Source organism: Sarcophilus harrisii, chromosome 1 (assembly GCF_902635505.1).
Source record: "Sarcophilus harrisii chromosome 1, mSarHar1.11, whole genome shotgun sequence".
In the NCBI taxonomy this organism is placed as follows: domain Eukaryota; kingdom Metazoa; phylum Chordata; class Mammalia; order Dasyuromorphia; family Dasyuridae; genus Sarcophilus; species Sarcophilus harrisii.
In genome coordinates, this window is record NC_045426.1 from 327590331 (window position 1) to 327610930 (window position 20600).

General features: G+C 34.7%; 1 protein-coding gene across 15 annotated transcripts in view; it reads left to right on the top strand.

Moving 5' to 3' along the window:
• Window positions 1-20600, top strand: part of PRUNE2 (prune homolog 2 with BCH domain) — a 295576-nt gene that overhangs the window by 57843 nt on the left and 217133 nt on the right. For 14 of the 15 annotated variants that reach the window (XM_031945513.1, XM_031945525.1, XM_031945514.1 and 11 more), the window contains 3 exons: window positions 5858-5962; window positions 6402-6604; window positions 15183-15346. In XM_031945513.1, coding sequence (XP_031801373.1) covers window positions 5858-5962; window positions 6402-6604; window positions 15183-15346 — 472 coding nt within the window. Of the gene's footprint in view, window positions 1-5857; window positions 5963-6401; window positions 6605-14868; window positions 14997-15182; window positions 15347-20600 lie in introns of those variants that run through there. The other variant, XM_031945526.1, reaches the window with a different exon arrangement.

Here is a 20600-nt window from a genome sequence, read left to right on the forward strand (position 1 = left end):
ATTTGGTAGTCAGGAAAAAATTAATATAGGCAGGTAATTAGTTAACACAGGTACTGGAGATTAAGCAACCACAGCAAAAACAATAGCCCTGCAAAAAGTTCAGGATGCTGAAAAATTAATCCTGTTAGTCTTACTATTTTCCATCTCATAGAGCTTTGGGAGCAGAAATGAGGTAATGGCTATTAAGACCTTTATATTTCTTGGAAGAAAGCCATTCTATAGTAATATGATTTCCTAATGCATTTGCTTGTGCTGCAACTGAGTATAATTCCATTTACCTAAATTCCATTAGGTTCTTCCAGAACACTTGACTATGTAGTATACCTGGGAAAAGAAAACATTGAAAAGGAAACTTTGCCTCGAGGCCAGAGGTTAGAACACTACAGATGATGCCCCAAATGGACCAGCTATGGCAGTTACTGGGGGTTAGGGTCAAGGTTTCCAGAAAGGAAGGAGGTTAAAGTTACATTTTACAAGGAATAAAAATAGTGGGTGAATGGGCTGGTTACTGTGTGGCTTAAAGAGAGATAGAAGACAGAATAGATACTTCAGACTCTTCTTTCCACTCCCTTCTTCAAGGGAGACTTTTATTTTTGGTAGGAAGGGAAGTGGGAATTTGGTGCCAGAGGCCACTCTGCTCTCCTGAAAGGGGCACTGAGCTAGAAATATATCATCTCTTTGTTCCTTTAAAGATTGTTATTCTGTGAGATATGATCTCATCTAATTTGATTGCTTTGTCACTTTGAAGGGAAGAACCCAAAGCTCTATATTCCACGCCTTCCCTTTCTACTATTAGTTTCACAATTAACACACAAAGCAAATAGCAAAGAAACCCATTTATCAGAATTATAACCCATTAGACAACACAGGTTGAAGTAGTTCTCTCTTTAGGGTCGAGATAAGTCATCTCAATAAAAAAAGATAAATATCCTAGATCTCATCCAAGGGAAAACTCCCTGAAACTTGTAGAAATCACAAGCTGAAAATAGAGACCTGATTGAGACTAACCACTCCTTTCAAATTTTTTCCAGTCTTTTGTTTCAGCATCATGAAGTGGGAGTTGCCTCTTCCATCTTTTCTTTTGTAGCTGGAAACCTGGAGTACCCAAAGCTACTTAATGCTTGGAGAGTCTAGAACAGAACTCAAAGCTTTGAGTCCCTTGGGTACTTGGATAAAAGCTTGAGCTCTCTGTTTTTCACCAACTTCTCCCTGTCCCTCGGGCAAGGGAGGGTCTTCATTTCCACTAATAAGGAGACAGTTCTACATCAGTGGGCTTTGGAATAGAGTTGTGCTTTATAAAGTTTCTGGCAGTGGTGTGAATCTTATTGCTTTTCTATTGATCAGGTACTTCTTCAATATACTAAGTTTGAATAACCTCATAAAGTTAGCTCTGACACAAATGTTACTTCTATGACCTTCTAATCTGTAAAATTTTGTACTGATTCATTAGATGCTTACTGTGTGTCAGGCACTGTGCTATCTCATTTGGTCTTCCCAAACCCCTGAGATATAGGTATTGTTATTATCCCTATTTTATAGTTGAGGAGGAAACTGAGGCAAACAGAAATGAAACTTGTCCAGGGTTGTGCATCTAGTGAGAATCTGAGGCTGAATTTGAATAAAGATGTTCCTGACTCTAGGCTCAGTGCTCTGTGTATTATGGTACCACCTAGATGCCAAAGGCAGCATAGTACAAGGAAAAAAAGCACTGAATTTGAAGTCAGGGGAGATGGATTTAAATTTTAACTTTGCCACTTACTATCTATGTTGCTTAAGCAAAACTTTTTACCTCTCTGGTCCTCAGTTTCCTGATGTGTAAAATGAAAAAATTAGACTTGTTTAACTAATAAACTAATCTATGTACTTTCTGGCTCCAATCAATGATCCTATGATACATACATACATACATACATATAGATGTATATATACTATTATTTTCCTTATTTTTAGAAATAGATAACAATATTTACAGATAAATTTTAAGTTCTTTCATTGTCTTTCTACCCTGCAATACCATGATGTGGCACAGCAGTATAATTAAATGACCAGGCAAAAAGCATTTATTAAGCATTTATTAGTGTCTAGCATTGTGTTAAGCACTGGGGATATATACATACATGCTATGTGTTTGTATGGAAAAAGAAAAATGGTCCCTTTCCCCAAGAACTTATGTTCTAATGGGGAAAAATAAGACACAAAATGGAACTAAAAAAATGGAGAGGAAAGAAAGGTATCTAACCCTGGGCATATGTGTTAAAGTTCAGGAAAGTCAGCAGCAAGAACCACGTGAGAAATAAAGCTTGAATTGCTCGGGCCTTTTTACAAAATATAAGTCCTGGGAAGAACTCACCAATGGAAGAAGGGGATCAGGATGGCATGGATGAGAAAGATGTTGCAGTGGACAAATGTACCAGGGTAAGGAGATCCCAGGTACTAAAAGAGGTTCCAGGATAAGACTACAGCTAAGAGTCCAGTCAAGAGCTATGTAATTAATTAGAAAATTGCCTCAATTTGTGGTTAATTTTAGAAACAATAAACTTTGTGTAAGATAAAATAGGAAAATAAGTTATAAATAATTCAAATCAACATATGTATAAACATTTATTAAACATCTATACTTGCTGACAGTATAGGATGAAAAATCATGTCAGTTATTTTTTAATTATACTGGATCAAAAAAAGCTTAGGACTGCTCTGCTTGGATAAATGTGGTGATGATGCCAGAGGAAGAAGGAAAGATGGGCCTGTTCAATGTTTATTTTGCTTTTTTTTTTTTCCTCTGCCAAAGAGAATGAATTTTGTACAAGAAAATACAGAACAAAAATGACTAACGGGGAGTTGAAACAAAAAGATTAATTTGGAAGTAGGAAGAGAAAATTTAGCTGCACTGAATGAATTCAAGTCTTCAGACCCATCCATGCTACATCCTAGGAACTGAAAGAACTGGCAGATATGATTGAAGAAAGAGGGAGAAAGGATATATGTGTGTGTTTGTGTTTGTACACACTTATGGAAATGAAGGTGATATAGAAACAAAAGAAAACAGTAAATTTTTTTTAAAAATTAAGATTATGAAAAGTAGGAAGAAATATGGCAGGATTAGAAAAGAACAAATAATCTAATTTAAAAAAAAAAAGACAGTGTAGCATACAAAGTTTAGATCAGTATTCTATTAATTTGAAACTTATTGTTAAAGAGAGGGCAACAAATCTGTACAAAAGGAAATAGTGGTCACAAATCACTTGGATGTGTATACAAAGTAACAGCAATCATATATGATTATCAGGTGTGAATAACTGCTATTTTCAGTAATACAATGATCCAAGACAACTCTAAAGGACTTAAGAAAAATGCTGTCCACACCCAGAGAAAGAACTGATTGCATCTGAATATACATTGAAAGCATACTTTTTTAAAAAAACTTTTTTTGAAGTTTTTTTTTGGGAGATGATATATATGTTTTCTTTTATTGTATGATTTTATGTATGTTTTGCATAACTTCACACGTGCCTTCTCAATGAGGGAAGTTGAGGTAGGGAAGAAGGAAGGGAGGGAATTTGGAACTCAAAGTTTAAAAATAAATGTTAAAATTGTTTTACATGTAATGGAGAAAAATAAAATAGTAAATAAAACAAACAACAACAACAATTTGCCAATATGTCTTTGAATAAGTCATACCTGCCTAACCTCATTTACTTTTCTGACAGGGTTATTAGACTAGATTAGGAGAATGTTGCATATAAAGTTTACCTAGATTTTTAGCAAACCATTTGATAAAGTATTATTTTGTTCTTTCAACAATATGGATAGATATGACTTATAAAATAGTATTTAGATGGTTTTATAACTGATTAAGTTACAAGACCAAAAGAATCATCACTAATGGTTGAATATTAGCTTGGAATGAAATCTTCAATGAAGTGCACCCAGAGTTTGTGATTGTCCCTGTACTATTTAAAACATGTATTAATGACTAGACCAATGGTATAAATGAATGCTTGAAATAGCATTTTGAAATACTTAGTATGTGCCAGGAATTGTGCTAAACCTTAGGGATACAAATAGAAAACTGAGAGAGCCTCTGCTCCCAAGGAATTCATTTTCTTATGGTGGGGAGGGAGGAAGGAAAGGGGAGAAGAGAATACATAAAGGAGTTGCAGGGTATATAGAAGGCCCTACTGACCTTACAAGTGCAGCCACAAGTAAGATGTCAAAGCCCAAGGAGACTTAAAGTGCATTGGCAAGCCAATGGCAATGCTTGCCTCTCCAAAGACAAAGTGACAGAGCAGATGATGAGAACCAAAGAGAGAGAGGGTATAAGTGACCCTGTAGGAAAGATGGTAAAGTCCAGTGGGGCTTTATATAGGAAGCATTATAATCGGTGACTCTCTGCTTATTCATGTGGTGTGAGTAGCCATGTCTGTTTGGTTGTGAGGAGGTATGCTAGAGGATTCCTTAGAAACCTTCTATTCATTAGAAGGTTTATTCATTCCAGGTCAGAAAGATGACAGAAGTGGGTCAGCAGGTTGGAGTCTGTAGGGAAGTTTTTTGGTACAGTAGAAAGAAAGCTGAATGTTCATGGAGTGAAAGGGTCTGGATTTAAATTGGTATTTACTACCCATGTGACCTTGGCAAATATCTCAATTTCCTTGGGTCTTCATTTTCTTATCTATAAAACTAAGAGTTGTAATAGATACCATTTATGGTCTTTTGTAGTTCTGTATCTCTGACTCTATCCAGTTAGACACATGTAAGAATCACCAGAAAAAAAGCACAACTTGGATGAATCAAGAGTTACTGAATATCTTGATGAAGTACTGGAGAAGGCCTTGATGAGCCTTAGAAAATTAATGTGAAATACCAAAATCTTCAGTTTTTAAGGTAGAAAATGTAATACACTTTATCTAGTTGCATGTATGTATATATCAATTTAAGAAGCATATAAATGAGTAAGTAAATGAGAAAGAATTTATTAGGTACTTACTATGTGCCAAATAAATGCTGGGGAAAGGGCTAAGGATACCAGTACAAAAGCAAAGTCAACTTGTCAGCCAAAAGTGTTTATGTTTTAATAAGAAAGACATATATACAAGTCAGTATTAATAGTAGCTAGAGTGGGATGGATAGTGAAGGGTGAATGGATCATCACACTTTTTCCCAGGATCAATGACAAAGTTTATTTGATTATAATTCTAGAACTGGAAGTAGGGTGGGAGGAGAAGGGTATTCACAATGTGACATGGCAACTGTGGAGATGACTGAGGATGTAAGTGAAATATGATGAGCTGAGCTTAGTTGGTAAAGGGCTGGCAGCAAGGCCCCAGGATGGGAGTTATGAGGATGAATGAAGTTAAATCCTTAAGTATTTGATTTCTGGTCCATGTATTATGATGGCTGGTAAGGATTTGGCTGGAAAGTCAAACATATGCAAACTGTCACTTGAATGCATTTTAAAAATGGAACAACTCAATTCACTAGAAGTTCAAGTCAGCCATCATTTCAGTGATATTTTTCTGGTAAAAATGGTAATTGGGTCATGTTTCATTTATTTGACAGCAAATTGTGGTAAACCTCACTTGAGACCTGAGTTGTTCTTATCATCTTTTAGGATCTGAAGACTGCAGTTTTCTCAATAATATTAATATTTTGTGTAGATTTTCTTTTTCATGCTTTCCATTGTACAACCAAGGGATTAATTTGTTTCCAAATAATTTCTGAAAGATTTATCAACAGAAGTAAAGCTTTTTCTTGGGGGGGGGGGGGGGGGGGGAGTAGGAACTGGGGAAAAGGCTGAGATACTATTCTTTTATGTTGATAAGTAAAAATGACTATCTTCTTTAATTTGGATTTGTTTCAGAATCGGAGTAAACGCTTGGAAAAAGTTCATGTGGTTATTGGACATAAATCATGTGATCTGGATTCACTTATTTCTGCCTTCACCTATGCTTACTTTCTAGACAAGGTAAAAAAGAAAAAGGCAAGATTCCAAATATTACTCCAAAGTCATGTTTGCTTTAGTTTATTGTCAGCATATGATTAGCATTATTTCTTCCTAGAAGAGAACAGCTGCTGATTCTACTGGCCCATGAAGCAAAACATAAATATATCATATAGTTGATTCAGAAATACAGGAATGTATTTTGAGATTGAGTGCACTTATTTCCTCAGCACTCAGCCTTTAGCTTTTGAAAAATTCAGTTGCTTCCTGCACACACCCCTTTATAATTTTCTAAAGCTGATATAACTTTCTTCTCTCTCTCCTCTCCCTCATCCCCCCTCTTCCTCTCTCCCCTCTCTCCTCTTCTCTCTTTCTCCTTCTCCTTCTCTTCCTTTCTCCCTCTACCTCCCTTCTCTCATTCTCTCCCTCTGATCCTTTCCCCCAAACCCCTCTTTCTCAACAGGTCAGTCCTCCTGGTGTTCTGTGTTTGCCAGTGCTAAACATACCAAGAACAGAATTCAACTACTTCACTGAAACAAGGTTTATTTTAGAAGAGCTAAATATTTCTGAATCATTTCACATCTTCAGAGATGAGATTAATCTACATCATCTAAATGAGGAAGGAAAATTATCATTAACACTTGTTAACAACAATGTGCTGACCAGGTATAGTTACGTAGATGAGATTAAAATTTAATTTTTTAAAAAGTATTTCTTTAAAAGCAGCTCTTGGAACAGAATTTTTTAATTTAACTTTCTGACTAATTAAATGAAGTAATTAAAGAAAAGTAAAATAATATATTACATTTTGTTTATATTAATTAAAATATTTAACTGGCTTGTCAATGACATGGACAAAAGTATACGTCAAGTCAAGTCAAAGGCTAGTCACTAAGTTAAGCATTTGGTGTACAAAGAGAGGTCAAAAACAACCTATCAGCAAAACCAATCCCTTCTTGCTTATCCAATTTTCGAAGATAGAAAACTAGAATTAATTGCAAGTGTTAAAGAATAATCAAATTGAGATCTAAGAAGAGCTGATAATTTTGGAATGTTGGAATGGATTTAATAAAATGAAATTTAGTAGAGATAAATTTTTTTTACAGAGAATAAAAAAAAACCCTCATATATATATATATATATATATAAGATATAAAGGGCTTGAAAATTATGTGGGGAATCTTGGTGGACAGTAAGCATAATATGAATCAACTGTGTGATACTAGTCAGTGAACATTTTTTTCAATAGCATTTTATTTTTCCAAATACATGCAAAGAACTCTTTTAGTTGTTGTTTGCTTGCATTTTTGTTTTTCTTCCCAGGTTATTTTTTACCTTCTTTCTAAATCCGATTTTTCTTGTGCAACAAGATAACTGTATAAATATGTACACATATATAGTATTTATCATATATGTTAACATGTTTAACACTTATGAGACTGCTTGCCATCTAGAGGAGGGGTGGAGGGAAGGAGGAGAAAAGTTGGAACAGAAGTTTTTGCAAGGGTCAATATTGAAAAATTACCCATGCATATGTTTTGTCATTAAAAAGCTATTTAAAAAAAACAAATACATGCAAAGATAGTTTTCAGTTTTCACCTTTGTAAAACTTTTTTGTTCCAAATTTTTCTTCCTCCTTTCTTCTTATCCTCTGTCCAAGAGAGCAATATAAGTTAAACATGAGTAATTCTTCTAAACACATTTCCATATTCATCATTCTGTATAGGGAAAAATCGGATCAAAAGGGGAAAAAACCACAAGGAAAAAAAAGCCAAGCAAAAAAACAACAAAAGATGAAAATACTACATTTTGATACACATTCAGTCTTCAAAGTTCTATCTCTGGATGCAGTGGTACTTTTCATAACAAGTTTATTGGAATTGCCTTGAACTTCAGTGACTATATACATACATACATACATATATATAATATATACCTATACCTATACATACATATATACATATATATGTGTATATATATATATATATAAAACATGTAAACTTTTTTCTCCCTGAGGCAATTATGGTTAAGTGGCTTGCCCGGGGTCGCATACTTAGGAAGTGTTAAGTATCTGAAACCAGATTTCAACTCAGATCCTCCTGACTTCAGGGCGCGCTGGGTGCTCTATCCACTGTGCCACCTAGCTGCTCCTAAATTTTTTAAAAAATATATAAAAAACCTTTTTGGCTTGGTTGTTTTCAGTTATGACCCCTTTTGAGATTTTTTTTTTTTTTTGGCAAAGATATTGGAATGGTTTGCTCTTTCCTTCTCCAGATCATTTTACAGATGAGGAAACTGAGGTAAACAGTTAAATGACTTGCCCAGGGCCACACAGCTAGTAAATGACTAAAGTCAAATTTGAACTCAGATCCTCCTGACTCCAAGCTGGATGCTTTATTTACCAATCTAGTTACCTCCCATTAAACAGCCCCATTATGCCAGACAATGCTAAATTCTGGGGATACAAAGAAAGGTAAAAATAATTTCTGTTCTCAAGGATTTCAGTTTAATGGGGGAGACAACATGCAGACAGTTATGCACAAAAAATCTTTTTATGGGATAAATTTGAAATAACCAACAAAAGGAAGGCACTAGAATCAAGGATAATCAGAAAAAGCTTCCTGTAAAAAGTGAAAATTTCGCCAGGGCAGTTTAAAAAGTTAATGTAATCTTAGGCTGCATTAAGAAGAGATATAGTGTCTAGGTCTTAGGAAGTGATTGTATCCCTGTGCTATGCCCTGTTTAGACCCCTATCATAGTCATATATTTAACATATTCAGTTCTGAATGCCATATTTTCAGGAAGAACATCAATAAGCTTTGAGAACATCCAGAGGAAGAGAATCAGAATGGTGAAAAACCTTGAGGTTAGGCTATATAATGATCAATTGAAGAACTTGGGGAATCTTTAGCCTGGAAATAATTTGGTGATGGGGGAGGGGAGAGGAAGAATTTTATTTTATTTATTTTTGCTGAGGCAATCGGGGTTAAGTAACTTGCCCAGGGTCACATAGCTAGGAAGTGTTAAGTGTCTGAGGCCAGATTTGAAGGCATGTCCTCCTGACTTCAGGGCTGGTGCTCTATCCACTAGATGCTCTGAGGAAGATCATTTTCAAGTATGGATGAAAAATTGAATTTGTTCTGTTTAGTACAAGGTGACTGAAATTGGAACAACAAGATGGCAATAGGAAAGGCAAGTTTAGGCTTGATTTAAAAAAAAAATGGGTTAATAATTAGCTCTAATCCAAAGTGGGATGTTTTTTTCTCAGATCTCCCTCTTTCTAGAAGTACTCAAGCAAAAGTTGGATGACAGGGTGTTGGTGCTGTTATAGAGAGTATTTTTGAATGGGAATGTGTTGGAGTAGGTGGTTTCTGAAGTTCTTTAGGAACCTGAGATTCAGTTGTTCTTCCAATTAGGTGTAAAGATATACAGTAGATATATAGGAAGGTGGATGTATTTTATTCTTTTGTTAAACCTATATTATTCCTCTTTTTTCAGAAATGACATTTTTGAATAGGATATTCTTAGATTGATGTAAAATTTTATTATTAAAATTTTTTTTTGAGGCAATTGGGTCACACAACCAGTAAGTATTAAGTATCGGAGGTCAAATTTGGATTCAGGTCCTCCTGACTTCAGTACTGGTACTCTATTCACTTTGCCATCCAACAGCCCCAGATCTAAAATCTAAAAAAAAAAAAAAAAAAAAAAAGACAATCAACTTGTATAGCATACTCACATTGGCCTGGAAATCAAACTTTGTGATCTTGCTCTGATCTCATCCCCAGCTTCTAGTGCTCTTCCTTACTAACAACTTCTTATTTATTTTGTATTTATTCTAAGATGTTTATTTTAAAAATATATTTCTATAGGTGCATTTTGTCTCCTTTGACAGGATATAAGTTCCTTGTGAGTAGGGAACTTCTCTTCTTCTTTTGGGGGGAAGGCAAAACACTTGGGGTGACATGATTTGCCTAGGATCACACAGCTAGTGAGTGTTAAGTGTCTGAGGCCTGATTTGAACTCCGGTTCTTCTGAGTTCAGGGCTGGTGTTCTATTCATTGTACCATCTTGTTGTCCCCAGTTTCTTCTTTATTTGTACATCTCCAGTGCTTAGTATATTGCCTGGTTCATTGCAGATGCTTAATAAATGCTTACTGAGTTTAACTTTCTCATTTTTTACAAAAGAAGCACAAATGTAAGGAATGATAAAGGTGCTGGTTTTAGGAAAAAACCTTGGAAGACTTAAATGAATTGATGCAAAAAAGAACTCAGAAAAAATATGAAAAACAAATAACTTTGCAAAACTTTGGAACTTGGAGAGGGCTCATGATAAAAAAATGCTATGTATCTTTAAATATAGAGATAGATGGAAGCATGATTGTTATATTTTTTGACATAGCTAATGTGGGAATTTGTTTTGCTGACTACACATATTTGTAATAGTTTTTTTTTTTTTTCTTACCTTCTTAATGGATAGGGAAGGTGGAAATGGAAGAAAGAATATTCAGACCTAAAAACAAAATGAGATTCAATTTTTAAAAATGAGGCATAAGGGAAGTTATGACTTGTCCAGAGTAACAGAATTAACAAGTGACTGAGTTAGAATTTCTTCCCCCTCTTAAACCTTCTTTTTAAAATTAATTTTAAATTATTTAATATTTTCCCCCAGTTACACCCCAAATAATAATTTTTTTTCACATTTTCTTCAAAATTTTTAAGTTTCAGATTTTCTCCCTTATACTCACTTTCAGCCCCTGTTAAGAAACTATATGCAAAGCAACATTTCCATAAAAGTCATGCTGCAAAAGAAAACGTAGATCTCTCACCTTAATAATATAAAAAACCTCTCAAAAAAAATTAAGATGGAGAGAGAGTGAGAAAGAGAGAGAGACAGAGAGAAAGAAGAAGAGAGAAATAGAGAGAGACAGAAACAGAGAGAGAGAGAGAGAGAGAGAGAGAGAGAGAGAGAGAGAGAATGCTTCAATCTGTATTCAGGTATTCAGATATAATTAGTTTCTTCTCTGGGAATGTATAGGATTTTTCATCATGAGTCCTTCAAAGTAGTAGTGGATCATTGTACTGCTGAGAATGGAAAGTCATTTACAGCTGGTCATCACAGAACATTGTTATTACTTTGTATATAGTACATTTCACTTTGCTTGAGTTCATGGAGGTTTTCCAGATTTTTTTCTAAGAGCATTCTGTTCATCATTTCCCATAGAATAATCATATTCTATGATAATTATGTCACAATTTATTCAACCATTCCCCAATTGATGGCTATCCCCTCAATTTTCAGTTTTTTGCTCTGAAAAAAAAAAAAGCTGATACAAATATTTTTGTACATAGGTCCTTCCCCTCCCCCCCTTTTAAATCTCTTTTGGTATTCATGTTTAGTAGTGGTTTTGTTAAGTCAAAGGATATGCATGCATTTATAGCTCTTTGGATGTAATGTCAGAGAAACTGAGGCAAGATAGAAATTAGAGAGTTTTTGATATTTTATTGGATTTCTGAGGGGGAGAGATTTTCTGGGATCAAAAGGATCCATTTTTATTCTGAGGGTTGAATCAGACTTTTGTCTCAAAGAATCCAGCATCGAATGTGAGGTTCTCATTAAATATAAATATACACACACGTGGCTCTAAGCTCGGGTAAACAAAGGCAGGGGTGGGTCGTGAGGGGTGGTGGAGATCAAACTGGTACTCAGGAATTTCCAAGAAAGGACCATCAATCTGGTTCTGACAGGTTGGGGGGTAGAACCATAAATTCTTACAAATTAGGAGAACTTAGGAGGTGTCCAACTAGAGCCAGGAAGTCTGAAACTTAGAGATAATAGAGGATACCAATTAGGTATCTGAGATAGGACATATTTTCTTTTGGAAAGTCAGATCTCCACAGCCCTAATTATCTCAGTTCTAATGAGCAGAAAAGGGGGGTTACAAGCAGGGGGACTGAGGCAGAACAATTCAAGGAACTGAGGCAGAACAAATTAAGGAAACTGAGGCAGGATCATTAAGGAAACTTAGGCAGGATGAATAGGGAAACTGAGGCAGAACAGTAAAAAAAACTGTGGCATAACATGGGTATAGATATATTTTTTGATCATTTATCATGAGTTAGAATTTTAATTCAGATCTTCCTGATTCCAAGTCCAATTCCCTATCACCTCCACCATATTACCTACTGTTCCATGATTCTACAGTATGTTTTATTCAAGCATTATTGTTAAAAAGAGCTTTGCAGACCTAATTTATATAATAAATGCTTTCTTTTCTCATCTTTTATTGGAATCATTTAAAATATAGTTTAAAGGGCACCTCCTACTTTTTTTGATTCCCTAGATGCTAGAGCCTCTAAAATTTGCCGTGTATTTATTTTGCATATGTTGTGTATGTAATTATTTTTATGTGTGTATGTTGCCTCTTTAATGCAGTATTTGAGAGTAGGTACAGTTTCATTTTTGACTTTATGCTTTCAGCACTAATCAGAGTACCTAGAATACAATATGCTTATTGATTACTTGATTTTATGTGTCAAACTAAAAGTTATTAGTATCAGCCAACTGACATACTAAAGCTTCTGTCATAATTCTGGTCCTCAACCTTGTACTTAGTTTGCTTAATGACCCTCATTAGGGGCTATTAGCATATTAAGAGGATATGGGAAAAAATTTCAATTAACTATAGGGGTAAAAGAGAGAAAAAACACATTATTAGCTCACTAAGCACCATTTTGATGTGCTAACAGGCTGTAGTGAAGATAGTTGTTATAAATGCAATAAAATGTCTGTATCTATGGAAAATTTTGTTGATTGCTAATAAATATTGACCTGAGTTAATAAAATAAAAGTGAATCCAAGGAATTATTTTTTCATTAACAATTTCTTTGCATTTTTGTGAATGAACACACAAATAGCTCAATTTATCATTGAAATATGCCCACACACTAAAATTTTGCAGTATAAAAAATCAAACAGCATCATATAGTGAAAAGAGAACTACTAGACTTGGAATCAGAGAACATATATTCAAATTTTGACCTGTGTAACTTTAGAAAAATCACTTAACATTTCATGGTTTTAGTTTCATCATCTATAAAATGAAGAGATTGAATTAGAATGATCTCTAAGATCCCTTCCAGTTGTAAATCTATCACAAATTAAGAAAGTTTAGAGTTGGGAAGAATACCACCAAATAGGGGAGCTAGGTGGTACAGTGAATAGAGTGTAATTGAAGTTGGAATGATTTGGGTTCAAATTCTATTTTAGACACTTCCTGTAAAGTCTGGGCTAGCTCCCTGGAGGCCTCAGAATCAGCTGGAGTCAGGATAAGCAAAAATCCTTGGTCTTTAGGGGGACAAGTGAAGGGGATGGACAAAACTGCCACAAGCTCTCCACCAACCTCCCTTCTCCTCATCCTCCTCCAAAGTGACTTTGGCTTGTCTCACTCCACCCCCTAATCCCTCCTATGATTATCTGTATACACCAAAAGATTGAGCCAGCATGGAATAGTGAGAAGGGCCATTTTTCCAAACATATGCTAATAGAGTCATTGTCCAACAGGTAATCAGTCTTAAGTGCTCGGTTGTCTGATTCCAGTGCACCTATTCAGAGTTTCAGCCCTTTACAATTTCCTACATCAAGCAACTTAAATTCAGCCTCAGTTTCCTCATCTATAAAGCTGGGATAATAAGAGTACCTCCCTTATAATGTTGTTAGGAGGATGAAATAAGATAACATATAAAGTGCTTTGTGAATTTTCAAGCACTATATATATTCTGGCTATCACTATTACTACTTAAATTTGAAATAGAAAAGTTTTAGGAGAAGAGAATCTTTCAGTTTACTTGTGATTTTTGTAAAATGTGATGTGATTTTCACCCAAATTCTCTAGTAGCATGTTTTCTGGGCCAAAAAAAAAAAAATCTCTTCTAAAATCATATTGTACTGGAAGAGATATAGTAGCAGGCCAGGGCATGGTTCTCATTTTTCCTAGTCTTGAACAACAACAACAAAAAAGAGATAGATAAAGTGAAAACAAAATAAAATAGAAAACAGAAAAAACAAAAAAACAACAGAAAACAAAATCCCCTCAACAAACCACTGTATTCATTAGTTGAAGTCACCTGTTTCAATTTGTCTTTTTTTAGAGAAAATCAATCAAATTGTGCTTCTTCACACAAAAGTTTTTTAAAAAACATGAAAAAAAAAACCCTAAGTTGTCAGTAATTACTTATTGGATTCAATCAGTCAGCAGGCCTTTATTTATGGGGCACCTATTACGTGCTAGGCACTATGCAAAAGAGAGGGGCAAAAGCAATGCCTGACCTATTTGTTTTTCCACTAGCTGCTTATTGAATTGAAGTAAATTTTGTTTTAATTTTTTAATTAGGGATAGACTAAGAATTTTGCTAACCTCTGTGACCTTGAGCAAGTCATACCATCTCTATCAGCCTCAGTTTCTTCATCTGTAAAAGGAACAGATCGGATTAGAGGATCTCTGAAGTCTCTTTCACCTCCCTATCTGATTCTATGACCTTATATGTGTATGATTGTATTTGTCATATATATAAAATCTATTATAATATGTTTTATGATTTTATATATTATTTGTTATAATATATTGTTATTTTATATATTATTAGATATAAGACTATTTAAATCCTACTTAAAGACATTAGGGCAAATTTTTAAATTACTTTCATGATGTAGTCTCTATTCTTTTTTTAAAAGTCTTTTAAAAAGGCTTCTTTCCCTCAAGTCAAATCAAATTCAGTTATAAAGAACGATGGAGGAAGCAAACTAATTCTGCTTTTTTTTTAATCTAATGCCACTTCTGTTAAATATTTTGATGACAAGAAGTTGGACAAGCCAGGGAATTTTGTATATATGAGTCAGTCACTTACAGAAAATGAGCTCATAGTTAGACTGCTCAGAAGTAACTACTTGCACAGTTGGTTATTCTGCATTTAGAGGTCAGATTGCTAATATGAACATCCTCCTAAAACTTTTGAGGCAGTGAAGTGTTTGAAATATAGCCTCCTTCTTCTTCAGAGGGTGAGTAGGCAAATATTTTGTTCTGAATAATGATAGAAATTGATCTGTAAATGACTGCTTATACAAGATAAAGATATAGTGTGTATGTGTGTGTGTGTGTGCATGTGTGTGTCTGTGTGCATGTGTGTGTGTAAAGCAAATATTTATACTCATCTTTCCTTTTCTTCTCTTTCATTTGTGCTGCAGTGAGGATAAAACTTTAGAATCTGCTGTTGTCAAAGTCATTAATCCAGTTGAACAATGTGATACTGGTTTTGAGTTCTGGGAGCCTTCTTCCTCCCTTGTGGCAAAAGAAATTCTTCAGGAGGCGCCTGAGTTAGTCACTGAACAACTGGCTCATCTCCTCAGAGGTGAGAGATTACACTTTCTATTAAATACTGAAAGGCTTAATGGAGTGTTTCTCAATCTGCTCATGCAGAAAGAGTGTGATCCATTCTTTGGTTAACAATCCCTTTAAAGACCACAGGAAGCTTCATAAAAGAAGCAGGGAGTAAAGAGTTTGTTAAAGAGTAACATTATATTGAATATTAAAAATGTGCATTTAAAAATAGGCATGAGGGATCTTTGCTGTTTTGCTAGACAAGAATATTAAATGGAGTTACTGCACAACAGTTGGGGAGCTGGGATAGCTCTTCGGGCTGTTTTTATACCATCCAGGACATTTTTGGGAATGGTATGAGGACACACATATTCTGCAGTGTGTGTGTGTGTATGTGTGTGTGTGTGTGTGTGTGTGTGTGTGTGTGGGTATGTTGGGTGTCCATGCTTATATGTTTGAATAGTTTTTAATAATATCTGTGCTTCTGCGATACTGTTCAGATGTAAACAGTGTAAATATATAATTTTTCTTATCCTTTTGTTGTAAACGAATAAAAGAAAAATCATTTATTATGCACTGTGTTCCAGGCACTGTGCTAAATTCTAGAAACATGAAGATAAGTAAATAAGACCATTCTTACCCTCAAGGAGCTTACATTCTATTAAATGAAATCAATGCAATTATTTTGTATCATCAACTTCTTTGGCAATATGGTAAAGTCTGTGGATCCTTTCTCAGAATGAAGAGTTTAAATGAATAAAATAAAATATGCAGGATTATAAAGGAAACCAATTATATTAGGTATAACTATCATAAAGAATTTTTTTATAGCTCTTCATTGGAATCCATGGCATATAGGAGGTTGTTATTAAGATGTTTTTCAGTTGTGTCCAACTCTTTGTTGACCCTGTTTGGGGTTTTCTTAGCAGAGATACTGGAATACTTTACATTTCCATCTCCAGCTTATTTTACATATGAGGAAACTGGGCAAACAGGGTTAAATGATTTGCCCAAGATCATACAACTAATAAGTGACTGAGGCCAGATTTGAACTCCCAGATTTGACTGGGGTCAGATATGATTGAAGAATAATTGAACAACAAAAGAGTTGGTGTTAAGAATGTGTTTTTTGTAAGCTATAAAGTGTCACAAGAACATCAGATACTAGCTTCATGATTATCTTCTACCTCTGATGGTTTCAGGCAGTTGGGTCATCAGCCTAGCACTATAAATATTCTACTCTCTAATGCTTCCCAGTTTCTAGTGCTTTCCAGATTGCGTACTTGTTCATCTAGGGATTGAAATTGCTATTTCTACTTTGGCTTGCATGCAGGATATAAAAAGAAGTCATTTCTGCTTCCTTATTTCTCACCTTATAATTCCTCTTAAAAATTGTACAGCTTGGGGCAACTAGTTGGTGCAGTGTATAGAGCGACAGCCCTGAAATCAAGAAGACCTGAGTTAAAATCTGGCCTCACACACTTAGCACTCCTAGCTGTGTGACCCTGGATAAGTCACTTAACCCCAATTACTTCAGGGAAAAAACATTGGACAGTTTGAAATTGTATTGCTGAATTCTTTTTAGAAGTAATTAATAGAGGCAAATGACATTACTATTGATTAATACCAAGGAAGACATAAAAAAAGAAGTCATAGGATGAACTTGTACATATACATTTAGTAAACTGCTGTATAAGTCCTCTCCTGTTCCCCCTCTGACCACCCCTACTATGCTTGTAGTAGGGAAAAGTAGCTAACAGTGTAATGTCCCTTTAAATGTTTTAGAACTAATGGCCCTGGTAAACCTGCTATTAAATATTTTGCTGGCTCCAGATCTCCGTAAAAGTTCTGGATGGGAAGACTATGCCCTTAACTAAACCAAAGAGGGATAATCATTTATCTTTGTGACAGAATCGGGGAAGAAGGCAGTTAGGGATTTCAAGCAAAGGGATAGTAGTGTGATGAAACACAAAATCTGTTATAGGGAAAATGCTGTAAATAATTTTATATAATAATAACTTATAAATGTCTCTTTAAGGTTTGCAATCTGCTTTATACATAATTACCTCATTTTGGCTTCACAAAAACTTATTTTAGAGATGGGAAATCTGAGGCAGACCTTGTCAGGGTCTTACCCAGGGTCACTCAGCTTTTTTTTTTTTGAGACTGGAGTTTTGAATTCATGTCTTTCTGACGCTAAGCCTGGTGTTCTATCCACTGTGCCCCTAGCAACTGCATGTACTAAGCTAATCAAAACTTTGGGTTATTTTGCAAAAAACACAAACTATTTAGTGAAAGGGAAATGCTACTTCATTTGAGCCTAATTGCTTATCACCAAGTTGTAGAAACTGGTTGATCACAGATCGGTGGTGTTTTAGGGGAATTTCTAATAGGAGCTGAACTAGACAGACTTTAACTCTAGAATTTGATCTATGCTTACATGTATTCCAAAGATGAATAAGGCACAGTTTTCATTGGTGCTAGATAACCCACAATAAAGGCTTTTTTTTGTTGTTGTTGTAGACAAGAGTATCATGTTCTTTGGCTGAAATACGTTGTTCCCAGATAGACTAAGAGAAAGTAGACCTTTCTCTTCATTTTTCAGGGGGTATTAAGAATGCCATGGGTCTCCATTTTTAACTATTCTGAGTCTCAGGCAGCAATTTGCCATCACAGCCTTTCCAGATTGGTATTGCCTGCCAGAAATTATGTTCTCCTGGTGAAGACTTTGTGAACTGGTCACTGAAAGCCATGCAATGATTAGAATAAGAATTACAGTTCTGAAAAAAGACTCTGTTTTCTACAAGTCTATTTTCTGAAGAGCCTAGAAGCTAGTTAGCTAGCTATGGACCCGGAGAGACAAGGGTTCAACTCTTCTCTCTGCTACATGTTGGTTGATGATGGACAAACCACTTGCTTGAGGCAACTCTCTAGACCTGAATTCAGGTGTGCACCTGAATTGACAGAGAAAGTAATTCTTTGGGAGTTCTCCATGCTGATGAAATCCTAAGCCTAGTATCTATTCCAATCCTTTTCACAAGGTATGTGCTTAGAAACTCTGGCTTTTTGCAACTCTGTAGAGAGAATGATAGAAGAACAACACAAAATATAAGAAATAATTATTATTATTTATTGGGTGCTTGGCAAAATGCTTTCCTCACAGTAGTCCTAGGAGGTAGAAGTACAAATGTGATTACCCACATTTTAGACATAGAGGGTCTGAGAAGTCAGGTGGTTTGCTCAGGATCACATAGTAAGTAATTGTCAAGTTCTGTATCTAAATCCTAGTCTTCTAACTATAAGACATGTCTTTTTTGACTCCTCCCAAAATGTAGTTTACATTTTTAGAGATATGGATATATTAATGGCATTTAAAAGGTTTCATCTCTAAATAATTTCCTTAATAGTTTCCACAGATATAACAATATCAATAACACCTAACATTTACATAGTTCTTATTATATGCTAGGTCAGTTCTAAGTGCTTTCTTTACAAATATTACCTCATTTGACCCTCACAACAACAATGGAAGGTAGGTGCTTTCCCTTTTTTTCAGATGAAGAAACTGAGGCACACTGAGACTGAGTAACTTGTCCAAAATCATACAGCTAGTAAACATCTGTGGCCATATTTGTTCTTAGGACTTTCTAACTCCAGGTCTGGTACTCTATCCACTATGTCAAAAAATGCAGTGACTGTTGTGTCTTTATTGAGCTATTTCATTTTAAAAAATGACTGTTAAAATTGCTATGCATCTGTCACTACAATTCGTTTGAATGAATTAAGCTAAATTGAATTTTTCTAAATGTAAAATTTTCATTTTTTAAAAAATAATTGTTCTGTGTTTAATAATATCTGGCAGTTGTATAGCCAGAACAGGAATTTTCCCATAATGCCAGAGAATAAATTGAGGCTTAGAGAAATTATTTGACTTTGACTTCAATTGAATTGAAAAAGTACTTAGGTGCTATATTCAGTTCTTTGCATTTGGTAATATAAAGATTAAACTGTCCCTGACCTTAAAAACTTACATTCTATTGGGGATGGGAGGGATATTACAGGTAAGGATGGGAGGAAAATAAAAGAAAAGATCATTAACAACTTGAGGGAATTGAGAGGCTCCAGTGAAGAAGCTGAGGTTACTAAGATGTTGAAGTAAGAAGGAAGAGCACTTCAAGAGCCATAAAGACTAGACATAAAATCTTACATATGAGGAATGGCTAGCAGAGTGGTTTGCCACAGATGCAGAGTACAAGAATAGCAATAACATGAAATGTCTTGTCTTATACAGATGTTTAATACATACTTACTGAATTTATCCACTTGCACAAAATCATACTGATCTTCAGTGGTATGGTCAGAATTAGAACAAGGTTGTTTCCCCCTTTTTACTTTACTACTTCTTATTTTAGTAATTTCTTGGTTAATTCCTTTCAACTGCAGATATTTTCTTGGCAGGGTTAACTGCAGATATGATTGCAAAGTAATTTAAAAACCCCAAACTTTGGTTGTCTCCAACTGTTTTGGAAGGGAGAAGGAAACAAGCATTTATTAAGCACCTACTATACTTCATAGTGAATCACTATACTTCACTTTTGTAAATATTATCTCATTTGATCCTCATAATAACCCTAAAAGGTAGATGCTACTATTATCCTAATTGTGTTGAAGAAACTAAGGCAGAAAGAGATGAAGTTAACCAGATCACATAGCTATTAAAGGGTGAGTAAGATTTGAATTCAGGTCTCTTGACTTTAAGCTCAGTACTCTACTGCATTTCATAGATGCCATACTCATTTAAAATTTTTTATGTTGACAGATATATATATATATATATATATATTATGTGACTTGCATATAGAAAGCACTTACTAAATGTTTGTGAGATTGAATTGAATTAACTTTAGCTAAAACAATAATTGTTGGGAAAGAGATTTGCCTCAGACTATCAGTAGTTGTGTGATCTTGGATCAGTCACTTAAGCTCTCTTAAACTCACTTTCTCCATCTGCAAAGTAAGGATCATAATTGTGCCTATCTCATAGAATTGTGAAGATGAAAGGATATAAATATCAGCTGTTATTGTTAACTATTACCATTTCATATGGGCTGAAAGTTCAAATTAATTAAGTCTAGACATTAATTTTATGGTCTTTTATGTCAATTTTTATGTTAATTTTTTCTTTAAAAAAATTTCCTTTCTTTAAAAAAATTTTCACTTTAATCCCTTTCAAACAAGTGTCAACATGACCCCAAGCAAAGGCCTTTTGGTAACCTGCTCTGAAA